At 28.5% G+C, this 12918-nt stretch overlaps 1 protein-coding gene across 7 annotated transcripts in view; it reads left to right on the plus strand.

Annotated features, from left to right (window-relative positions):
- The window catches only part of LOC102677369 (protein sidekick), a 43155-nt gene that overhangs the window by 28323 nt on the left and 1914 nt on the right, over positions 1–12918 (plus strand). For 3 of the 7 annotated variants that reach the window (XM_006608451.2, XM_006608453.2, XM_031512642.1), the window contains exons 2-19: positions 2603–2698; positions 3466–3645; positions 3875–4088; positions 4398–4571; positions 5234–5442; positions 5511–5661; positions 5877–6004; positions 6132–6242; positions 7117–7236; positions 7323–7478; positions 7614–7740; positions 8023–10931; positions 11012–11208; positions 11293–11532; positions 11642–11839; positions 11946–12087; positions 12177–12455; positions 12704–12724. In XM_006608451.2, the coding sequence (XP_006608514.1) occupies positions 2603–2698; positions 3466–3645; positions 3875–4088; positions 4398–4571; positions 5234–5442; positions 5511–5661; positions 5877–6004; positions 6132–6242; positions 7117–7236; positions 7323–7478; positions 7614–7740; positions 8023–10931; positions 11012–11208; positions 11293–11532; positions 11642–11839; positions 11946–12087; positions 12177–12455; positions 12704–12724 (5652 nt within the window). The remainder of the gene's footprint in view (positions 1–2602; positions 2699–3465; positions 3646–3874; positions 4089–4397; positions 4572–5233; positions 5443–5510; positions 5662–5876; positions 6005–6131; positions 6243–7116; positions 7237–7322; positions 7479–7613; positions 7741–8022; positions 10932–11011; positions 11209–11292; positions 11533–11641; positions 11840–11945; positions 12088–12176; positions 12456–12703; positions 12725–12918) is intronic. The other 4 variants (XM_006608452.2, XM_006608454.2, XM_006608455.2 and 1 more) reach the window with 4 other exon arrangements.

Genomic DNA, 12918 nt, shown 5'->3' on the forward strand with positions numbered 1-12918 from the left:
TGGACGACAGCTTGTTATGCAATTCAATATTTCGATGTAAATTTCGATGTAAATTTTTTCGAATTTATTCATTTGATTTATATTTGACAATCATAATCATTCTCTTTAAATTAAAATAAAAAAATTTCATCCTTTCGACGAACGAGTAGGGATACATTTATGATACATTTTTTTTTTCAAAATTTATCGTCTTCCTGTAAAAAATATGCTCTTGGATTCAAGAACAGGATAATATCTCTGTGAGAAAAAAAATAAAGATACCGCTATCGCGTATGTGTAATAAAACGAGAGAGAAATTGTGTATTTTACAAAATAAAAGTATACTTATCGTACCTATAATTCATCATCGTCATCGTTCAATCTAACGCGACTGATTATACGATCGTGAAAATAAAAACTGTCAACCAAGCGCGACCGTCTAGGCTGATGTTTGAAAAATAATAGTCGATCATTTTTTTCCTTCTTTATGCATTTTATCTTTCAACAGGAACAAAATTAGTACTTCTTGTTTAAGAAAATTATTACCGAGACGATTATTTTTTCACTTTTTATTTTTTTTATTTATTCGTTATAATTTATCAATCTGTCGGGATGTTATTCCTGTTATTCTTGTTGAATCTTATTCAAAATCGTCTTTTTTATTGTTTGTAACGCGAAATGAAGTTTTAAATTAAAAATTGCTGAACTTATTTTCTAAAAAAAGATTTGTCGTCTGAAATAAATATTTACCAAATCTTTCTAATTATAATTAAGTTTTAATACATTTGACGATGAATGGTTCAAACGATTGGCGATAGATGTCTGATTAACTTCTATTTTCTCGCAAGTAATTTTTTCTATCTTAACTTTTATATAAAGAAATTTCAAATACAAATATTTTTATTTCGTGTTTACGAACAGGGATTTAAGAATCTCTAAAATGAAAAATAGCGTTATAATTTTTGAAACTTGTAGAAAGTCTCAGATCAAAATTAAGATACTAAGAATCAAAATAATTCTGTCAGAGAAAGAAAATACGAGCCGTTTGTACGAGTGAAAATGTTTGTTTTTTTTCCGTCGCTCCTCCGAGATTAAAAATTGTTATCCACTCTTCTGTCTAAACGTCTAGAAATTTGAGAATGTAACATCATCATCGTAAAATATTCGTGATCGTTTATACAACCGAAGAAGACTTTTCTGAAAAAATAATCATTTCACCAGTTGCTTCAATTATGCTGTATTAATGTGTTAATATTCAATCAGTTTTTAATAAATCTTAATCACGTTAATAAGTTACTAATTTGCAAAGTTAATATCGTACAGCATTATTTATCTTTCTATAGATATATGCTAAATAAAAATTAACACACAGATAGTTAACGAAATGACAAATAGTTATCGAACATATTGAATAGAAATTTAATGTTGAGACTTGTGCAATTTATTTCACGATTATTTTTCTCCGCAGAAAACTATGAATTAAAAAAAAATTTTTAAATCTTCGCTTTCTCGATGTCTGCCATATTTAAAAAATACAATCACGCGTGTTAGATTCTACAGGAAAAGTACGGTTCAAAATTTTTACATTTTAATTACAAAATCTTATATTTTTCTACATTATTTAAACTATCATGAGTATATGAACTAATTTAAAGTTCATAATCGCGCGAATTCCAATGTACTGCAACTGGGGACGATTCATAAAGTTATAGGTTATGGCGCGTACGTGCATTATGCTCAAATTCCATGCTACAACGACTGAGTCATCAGGTTTAGGCGTGCGTAATTTACGGTGTACCAAAAGGATGAAGAGAAGAGGAAAGAATGCGAACAGCCGGATGCCGTAGACCCGAGTCACATGGTCGTAAGCCGACACGTGCACCCTCTTTTCTGATACGGTCCGATGATTTTTAAGATGGGGGCGCGGTGGACTTTCTCATCGGCTAACCGACGAATCTACCGCAACGTCCAACATCGTTTCCCTCGATCTTCCTCTTTGTTTCTTCGCTAATTGTTCTTCCATGTACACTTTTTCGTTAATTGTCTCTGAAAGTTTGTTTCGTTTCGCAGAATTTTGTTAAATAGATGAAAAGGTTTAAGATAAGAGAATTTAAGATATCTTTAAAATGTTTTAATAATAATAATCGTCTTGACAATTCTTTTTATATAACATAACATAGAAAAAAAAAAATTATAACTCATATATCAATTTAAGTTTTCACAAAAAAATTGTTAAGAAATGAGAATTAAAGCTTTTATGTAATATTCAGAATTGATTCTTTGAAGACTTTTTTACTTTTTACTAATTCAAAGCCTATTTGTGAAGTACTTTAGAAATCATTTCTCATATAATCTCTTTTTTTAATTTTTGAAACATTAAATTTTCTTGAAGATTTTTAATTTAAGTTAATATTTTAATTAAAAATTTAATTTAATAATATTTTAATTAAATTATAAGGCTTATATAAGTTTTAAGTATGAAAATCATTTAAAAATGTCTATTTGAAATTATATTGATTTATCCATTCATATTTTCAATACGATAATATAAAATCAGACTTTTCACAAGTAATGGAAATAATTGAATTGCATATTGGAATCCATTTTTTCGATCTTTTTGCAGAGACTCTCCAGGAGCCACGATTCACCACTCAACCTTCCAGCAGCGGCAATATTCTTAGTGAAAATCGAACGAAATTTCTGCAGTGTCAAGCGAGGGGTAAGTAGGAAACGTAGCATGGATGTACTTGAGAAGATGCGACCCGGAAGTGATGATTTCAAATTTGTGGAGAATCTCTTCACTATAATTTTACCGCGATATTATATTTCTTCAAAGACAAATGGATTAAAAAAAAAATTTCTTTTTCTTGAAATTTTATTCCAATGTTTCCATTAAATTTCAGATTAAATTAATATAAAAATTTTTATATTGCAAAAAATAAATTTTTCATTCATATTGCAATAAATTCACTATATGCTTTATGCATATGAAAAAATAATAGATTTAATCCTATAAAAAGATTTATTTATCTATAAAAATAAGTTGCCAAATTTTCCCATGTTTTTTTTTTTTTTTTTCATGAAATATCGAATAACAGCCGGATGGAACGGTGACCATATGAAGCCTTATAGTTACAGTCTGGTGCTGTAACGTGATAATATGACCCTGTACTAATAGTATTAGGTCGTTATATTGCATATACTTCTCTCGGTCAAAAAAGAAATGCCTATAATATCTGTAAATAAAATTAACACTTTGAACTGTCGTCATTTGTGACATTTAAACTTGGAATAATCATAATTTATGACGTAAAAATATAGAAGTGGTGTGAATTGCGATAATTTGTTAAAAATTTACAAGTTTGAAATCCTCATTATGTGTTATATGTATATATGTATAATAAATTTTATATAAGATTTATCTCTAATTCGGTAAAAGAGAGATTTCAAATTTAGGATTTTAATAATTTACATTTCCGTTTTTAGGAAATCCTCAGCCAAAATACAAATGGTTCAAGGATGGTGTGCCTCTCAGCAACGAGCTTACTTCAGAGATTTATTATCGAATACAAAGTACACGTAGAGAAGACGCAGGAGTGTATCATTGTGTAGCCACAAACGATGTAGGATCTATTTTTAGTGAAAGAATTACATTTGCAGTAGCTTGTACGTATAAATTAAATATAATGATATTACGTGTAAAAAATTGATAAATATAAATTATTTCTTTGAATGAAAAATTGTAAATTTTAATTTAATCGTTTCCAAATTTTACATTGTTAGAATTGTTAGAATTCAAATGCTCTGATTATTATGGAACAACGTATTACTATGTTTCATTGCAGTAAATGCATACAGTGCAACGAAATTAATACCGTAATGTTATCTTATTCAGATATGGGGTTGTTCGAGGATCTCACAGAGAGAATAGTGAGCGTGAAATCAGGCAGCGCGGCTGTTTTAACACTGCCACCGATAGAAAGCCATCCTGCACCTGACGTTACATGGTTCACGTCCGATGGATCGTTGTTGTATGGCATAAAATATGCGTCTGTTCATCACACGTTACTTATCCTGAACGCGTCCGAGAGTGATCAAGGCTTGTACAGGTTTGTATCAAAGTAAACTGATAATCAATGAAGTTGTAAAGATAGATATAAATTTTACAAATTGAGATTCATTATGACGTATTTGAGAAAAAAATGATTGAAAATATATCTCATCGTATCATAATGCAAAATAAATTTTTCTAGATAAGTTCTTTTTTATAATATAATTATAGACAGATGTATTTGATTATTTTTCTTTCTTTTTATTTATTTATTTTTTTTTCTTAATATTGGTTTTGATCTTTCGATATCCATTTAGATTAAAATTTTAAGTTGTTTTTTTTATACTTTGTTAATTTGTTGAATTAGGGCCAGAGCTATTAACACACAATTGGGCAAAGAGGAGAATAGTCCGTTTTTTAAATTACAAATTACGGGAGATGTCAACGCCGAAGTAGCGCCAACTATCATAGTGAAACCGCAGGATACTCAAATTATCAAGGACCAAGATGTTACGTACATACATTGTATCGCTAATGCCAGGTAATTTTTTATCGAAAAAAATATATGTGAAACAAATGATACGTATTTGATAAATATATAATATTACTTTTCTATATTTTCAAAATTACATGTACATATTATTTCACATCTAAATATTTTTAATTATATATATATATTATTCATATTGTGTTCAATTTAAGAAAAAAAATAAATATAAATATAATTTATATATTGGTGTCTTTATTAATTTAAATATTTTAAAATTTATATTAATAAATAATATATATATATTTAATTATAAATTTATATAATTATTTTTTTCTTTTAAAATATAAACTATGAAATAATAATGGCAATAGAAATCTTAAAATTTCTTCATATATAAAATCTAAAGTATAAAATAGTATAAAACAGTATAAAATAACTTTTGAAAAAGATAAATTTCTATTAAAATACAAAGTAAACAAAATATATTATTTCAAATAATATATTTTAAAGATACATATTAAAAAGTTTGTTAAGAAAAAAAAAAAGAAACAGAAAAAATATTTATATTTTTCTGTTCTGAAAAAAATATCTTCACATCCTTTCCTTTCTAAAATAAATAATACATTATTAAAGTTCAATAGATTATCTTAAAATCATTCTATACGTAGAAATTACGTAGAAACATGCTTGAAGTATTATTCGGGTAATTTTAGATCTCTTCATGAATTACGAACTTTGTGGACGAAAGATGGGATCCCCATTGAGAACTCGAGGATATCATACAGTTTTAACGATTCGTGGAATAGAACTTTGGCGTTGATATCAGCAAACATAACTTACACTGGTGTGTATTCGTGTCACGTGGATTTAAGAAGTGGCGAATATCCCACGATGAATGCGAGCGCGAAAGTTGTCGTATACGGTAATTATATTGTAAAAATTCTGAAATTTGTATTTATTATTAATTAAATATATATTATAAATTTTCAGAAAAACCAATGTTTATAACGGAATTGAAACGAGAGACTCTTAGCGATTATGGATCAACTGTAACGTTACCATGTGATGTTGTCGGAGTTCCTCCTCCTAAAATCACTTGGTTCAGAAATGCAGAACCTGTAGATCATCTCCTTGGATCCAGGTATAATTTAGGAATTTTTAATCAGATAAGATAATATTGATAATAAATTATCAACAAAAATTCTAATAGATACTTTCTATATAAATTATTTTAATTAAACTCCATTGTTTATCATTTTATATTTTAATTGAAATCACTAAATTCTAAAAATACTTCTTTCAATCTCTCATTTTTTTGTCTTCTATTATTATACAAAAAAATATATTTATTTACAGATATGCAATGGAAGAAGATGGGTCTTTGACAATTAAAAAATTAACTATGAGTGATTCAGGGATGTTCCAGTGTCTTGCTTCTAATGAAGCTGGTGAAGCATCTAGTTATACTTGGTTAAAAGCAAAAAGTTAGTACATAAATAATGAAATTACATATAATCATATAATATATTATAATTATTTTTCTTTTTTATTTTGTTAGTCAAACAATGTTTGTTTATATTTATTATAAATGACGTGTTTTTTATGGGGCAGAAGGATTAGAAAGCAGACTGAAAAACAGAGTTATCCGCTGGGCAGCTGGCTACAATGTAGTCAGAGTTCGCCAATCTGATCGCCGTTTTAAGTTCTCTCAATATCCAGACAGTAAGATTCTAATAACAAGTCGCCATGAAATCCACTTCCTTTTGAAATTATCCCGGGCACATGCTTGAAGAATGCATATCACATCACAATATTTGCTTTTATCAGCTGTTAGCCGTGTTTTTTTTTTCTAGTAGTTATAGTTTGCAAATATATTTGCAAAGCACGATAGTTTCTTTGTGTGTAAAACGCGTTATTTTTTGAAAAATTATAGAAAATATACAATATATTGAACAAAAAACAAGTATAATATGTTTAGTTGTAATTAATATTAGAAAAACAAAAAACATTTTTCTTAATACTAATTATATTTCTAAAGTATTATATTATGATATATATTCCTTATTATTTAAAATGAAATCAATATGATTTTTTTGCTATCTATAATTTAGATAAATTATTTTAATTAATTTTAATCTTTGCACTTATTTCTGCCATAATGAGGAAATATCAATATATATCATAAATAACAAATTCTAGATTAGGAAAGTATTTCTAAGACAAAGATTTTAAAAATTAGTTATATTTGTAGTTGTACTGCAAAATATAATTTTTTAATTTTTATGTAAGTAATTTAATTTTTAATGAAAATAAATATTTCAGTAATACAATATTATTATTAATTGAAATTAGGTATGGGTAAATTCAGTGTTTTTCATCATATATGAATTAATGATATTCCATATTAAATTATTTTTTATTTTTTAATTTATTGTTATTATTATTTATAAAGTGTTTAATAATGAATGATATATTGAAAAACACTGAAACGGGAAAAGTTTATTTTTTATGATCGATTGTTTCTGCCTTTTTTTTGTGCATGTAATTTTTAATATTTACAAACAAAATATTAATATATTTAAATTATTGTTTTCAGCATCTGGACCAATCATGGAAAATGGTCCTCAAAATCAAACTATATTAGATGGAAAAGATGCAACTTTAACATGTAATGCTGTAGCAGCTCCAATACCTAACACTACATGGATTTATAATGGTAAATCATTATTAAATTAATTAATAATAATTTATAATACAAATATATTATATGAAAATCGATAAATTATTTTAATTCATTAATAGATACGATGACCGTGGAAATCGCTGGAAGAGTACAGGTTTTAGATAATGGAGATCTTTTGATTGCTGCTGTAAAACCAAATGATGCCGGAAAATATACTTGTATTCGTGCGAACGAAGCTGGTTCTGTAAATGGTTCAGCATATCTTAGTGTTTTAGGTAAAATATGCTTTATAAATATTAGAATAAAAAAAAATATTATATATATATATATATTTCTTAGATTATTATATAATATATATATATATATTAAATATTATTTTCCTTTTGGTATAAAAATTTAATCGATTTTAGTTCGAACACAAATTATTCAACCACCTGTTGATACGTCCGTTCTTCTCGGTTATACTGCAGAATTACAATGTAAAGTCTCCAATGATCCAAGTGTTTTATATGATATAGCATGGTTTCACAATTCACAGTATGTATCATTATATTAATATTTTTTAAATTATTTTTTATAAATATAATTTTTTTAAAAGTTTATGATCAAGATTGTATTTCAATATTGTAATAATAGAAAGAAAAATAAAAAAAAAGAAAAATAATAAGAATTTTATATTTTATTATTGTTTTTCTTTCTTATCTAATTTGCTAATTTGATTAATAAAATTATTTCTTTTTTCTTTTAATTCTATTATGTCTATATTAGATGTATTATCAATCATTTCATTGCCAATCATTTTTTTTATTGTTTTCGTAGAGTAATAAATACACAAGCTAGTCAAAGAGTAAAGATGCGAAACGATGGTACATTGGAAATAGCAGCTGTACGTGCTTCTGATGTGGGTGAATACATGTGTTCTGTAGTTTCACCAGGAGGAAATGAAACTCGATCCGCTCGTCTTAGTGTAATCGAATTACCATTTGCACCAATAAACGTAATGGCTAATCGAGTTGAGCGGATTTCTCCTCGCACTATAAATGTTAGTTGGGTTCCAGGATTTGACGGAAATAGTCCAACAAAAAAGTTTATCGTTCAAAGACGGGAGGTTTCTGATCTTGGACCCATACCTGATTCCGCATTAAATTGGATTATCGAGTGCAATAATGTTTCAGCCCAAAGTCGTTGGGTAATATTGAACAATTTAAAAGCTGCTGCAGCATATCAGTTTCGAGTGACTGCAGAAAATAGCGTTGGTGAAGGACCTCCATCAGATCCCAGTAATGTAGTAGTCCTTCCTCAAGAACCTCCAAGTGGACCACCAGTAGGATTCGTTGGTTCTGCTCGATCATCTTCAGAAATAATTACACAATGGCAACTTCCATTAGAAGAATATCGAAATGGCCATATCTTAGGATATGTTTTAAGATATAGATTATATGGTTATAACGACAATCCTTGGACCATACAAAATATTACTAACGAAGCACAAAAAAATTATCTTATTACTGATCTAATTACATGGAAAGATTATATTGTCCAGATAGCAGCTTATAATGATAAAGGAGTTGGAATATTTACCGAAGGATTGAAGATTAAAACTAAGGAAGGAATACCAGAAGCTCCACCGACTAATGTAAAAGCAAAAGCCATGAATTCAACAGCAATAAAAGTCTGGTGGAAGCCCCCGAATCCACAAAAGATTAACGGAATAAATCAAGGCTATAAATTACAAGCTTGGATTGGTAATAATTTTACTGAAGCGAATGAATATAAATCGATGACTGTACCACCCAGTTTATTTGATCCTCTTGCCGAACAAAGTGCTATTATGACTGGTTTAAAAAAATATACTTTATACAATATAACTGTATTATGCTTCACTGATCCAGGTGACGGTGAAAAAAGTTCTCCCGTTCAAATCCGTACACGCGAAGATGTACCTGAAGAAGTAGAAAATTTACAATTCGAGAATATAAGTGATCGTTCGCTTACCGTTAAGTGGAATCCTCCTCAAGAGATTAATGGAATACTTATATTCTATCAATTAAAATATATGATCAAAGATATGCCGGATTCTCTACGAATAGAAAACTTCACATCGGATGTTCTATCAGCTAAAATTGAACATTTACAAGCAATGACACATTATAGATTTGAAGTTGTTGCATGGACATCAATAGGACCTGGAAAACCGGCAGTAGCTGTCATTCAATCAGGTGTTGAGCCCGTTCTTCCTGAACCTCCAACTAAATTGGCATTGTCTAATATTGACGCATTTTCTGTCGTTCTTCAATTTACACCAGGATTCGATGGTAATTCGTCCATAATAAAATGGACAGTACAAGCACAAACCACTCGAAATACAACATGGTATAATATATATGAAGTCTCAGATCCTGATGCTAGTACAATTACTGTAGGTAGCCTAATTCCATTTATGCAGTATAAACTACGATTAATTGCTAATAATGTAGTTGGTGCTTCTCAACCATCCGAACCAACGAAAGAATTTCAAACAATTCAAGCACCACCATCGCATCCTCCTCGAAATGTTACAGTTCGTGCAATGAGTGCTACAGAATTGCGTGTTAGATGGATTCCATTACAGCAAATTGAATGGTATGGAAATCCAAGAGGATATAATGTTACCTATACTGAAGTTCGGACAAAAAAATCAAAAAGCATAACTATAGAAGATCATACAGCAAATTCCTATATCTTAGAAAATATGGAAGAATACGCTCTTTATGAAGTTGTAATGCAAGCATTTAATGATGTTGGATCATCAATGATAAGTCCAAAAGCTATTGAAAGAACTCGTGAATCAGTTCCTTCAATGGGACCTATTAATGTAGAAGCTAATTCAACATCTTCCACTACTATATTAGTTAGATGGGGCGATGTTCCTATAGAACATCAAAATGGACAAATAGAAGGATTTAAAGTTTATTATGGGTCAAATGCTAGATCAGCATTCCAGTATAAAAACATTCCTAGTAATACAACATTTACAACAACTTTAACAGAACTTCGAAAATTTGTTCAATATCATATACAAGTTTTAGCTTATACAAGACTTGGTGATGGTACTTTAAGTACTCCGCCAGTTAGAGTACAAACATTTGAAGATGCTCCTGGACCTCCTTCAAATGTGTCATTTCCTGATGTAAGCTTTACTACTGCTCGCATTATTTGGGATACTCCAGAAGATCCAAATGGAGAGATTCTTGCCTATAAAGTCATGTTTCATTTAAATAATAGTCAAGATCATCAATTTTCAAAAGAGTTTCCTGCATCAGATAGAACTTTTAGAGCAACTGGGCTAGAACCAGAAAAATATTATATGTTCTCAGTAACAGCACAAACAAGATTAGGTTGGGGAAAAACAGCATATGCTCTTGTTTTCACTACAAATAATAGAGAACGCCCACAAGCACCATCAATGCCACAAATTAGTCGATCACAAATACAAAGTAGACAGATAACATTTACTTGGACACCAGGTCGTGATGGATTTGCTCCATTAAGATATTATACAGTACAACAATCAGAAAATTCAGGACCATTTCAAATTATTCCTGAAAGAGTAGAACCAACTTTAACTTCGTATACAGCAAATAATTTGAAACCTTTCACTTTTTATCAATTCCGAATACAAGCAACTAATGATATAGGTCCTTCAACTTGGAGTACAGAATCTGTTCAAGTTCAAACTCTACCAGCAGGTAAATTAAACTTTGCTTCTTTATTTTTTATATGAAATTTATTTAATTAAAATATAAGATATTATAATATGAATTTGTAGCACCTTCTCGAGGAGTTATTGGGTTGAAAGTTGTTCCAATAACAACATCTAGCATAGAAGTTCATTGGAATGCAATAGATGAAACATATTGGAGTGGAGATCACGAAACAGGTGGTTATCGCGTTATTTACCAACCAGTTTCTGATTTTCCAACAGCCCTTCAAGATACACCTAAAGAAGAAGTTTTAGGAATAAAAGTAATAAATATATAAAAGTATAAATTGTAAAAATTAACTTTAAATGACTTATTAATTTTTTTTATTTTATATTTAATTCTATAGGCTACAAAGATTGTTTTAAGTGATTTAACAGAAGATAGATATTATGAAGTAATAGTTTTACCATTCAATTCTGAAGGAGAAGGTCCACCAAGTCCTCCAGTGACTGTATATGTAGGAGAAGCAGTTCCCACAGGAGAGCCACAGTATCTAAAAGCAGAACCAATTTCTTCTACAGAAGTACATTTACGTTGGAAACCACCTCAAGCCAATATGCAAAATGGAGATTTATTAGGATATAAAGTAAAATTCATTATTTTTTATTATATATAGATTTTATTATTTTAACAAAATTTTTTAATTAAAAGTTATTATTTATATTTATATATTTATTATATATTTTTTATTTTAGATTTTTTACTTAGTTACTGATTCTCCACAAGATTTAGAGAATAAACAAGAAGAAGAAATAGAAGTTGTACCAGCATCATATTTAACACATAGCTTAGTATTTTTAGATAAATATACAGAATATCGTATTCAAGTATTGGCTTTCAATCCTGCTGGTGATGGTCCTCGAACTCCATCTATTACTGTGAGAACTAAGCAGGTATATCATTCAAAATTTGAAATCTAATAATAATTAAATTGAAATCGTAATTAATTTATTTTATAAAAATATATTTAATTATTATAACATTAAATATTATTTGCAGGATATACCTGGACCACCACACAATTTACAATTCTCAGAAATTACAATGACTAGTCTTCGTGTTTCTTGGGAAGCACCAAAATTACGAAATGGTGAAATAGTTGGCTATATTGTTACATATGAAACAGCAGAACAAAATGATCGTACGTTTTTAAATATATATGTCAATTATTTGAGAAATTTAATTATAAATAATTGTTCATATAAAATATAATGTTTTAAATTATTGCAGGTTTTAGTAAGCAAGTTAAACAAAAAGTAACAGAAACAAGTTTACTAATTCAACCTTTAGAAGAAGAAGAAACGTATACCTTTATGGTTCGGGCGCAAACCATTGATTTTGGTCCACCTATATCCGGAAATGTCACGACAGGTCCACAAGAAGGCTCACCTATGGCACCTAGCAATCTTGTTGTTACAAAGACAGTGTCTAGTGTTGAATTACAATGGACTAATGGAGCTTCCGGAAAAGGACCTATATTAGGATATTATGTTGAAACACGACGAAAAGGTAAATAATATAAAATCTTTTAATATTTAAAATCCTTTAAAAACTAAAATAATTATTACAGAATTAATTTAAAAAATTAAGAAATATATACATATATTTATATAAAATATGAAAAATAAAAATGAAGAATAGAATTTCTTTGATTATTTTGATTTTATATACATTTGATTTTATATACATATTTATAATATAAGATTCTAAATGATATTATTTAAATTACTAATATTGCCTTTTTTATAATCATATAGCAATGGAAGAGTGGCAGCATTGTAAGTGTCAATGCACGTAAATATATTGAACGTCGATTATTGTTAGATGATCTCAACAATTAAATATAATTTTTGTTAGTGTTAAAACATAGCATTCTGTTTGTAATTAATCTGTGATTTGTTTAGTGACATTTGTACTGTTGATTGCATGATGATGTCATAGCATGACATTTTCCATGAATTCAATTAGAAAT

Source organism: Apis dorsata, unplaced genomic scaffold (genome assembly GCF_000469605.1).
Source record: "Apis dorsata unplaced genomic scaffold, Apis dorsata 1.3 scaffold_37, whole genome shotgun sequence".
In the NCBI taxonomy this organism is placed as follows: domain Eukaryota; kingdom Metazoa; phylum Arthropoda; class Insecta; order Hymenoptera; family Apidae; genus Apis; species Apis dorsata.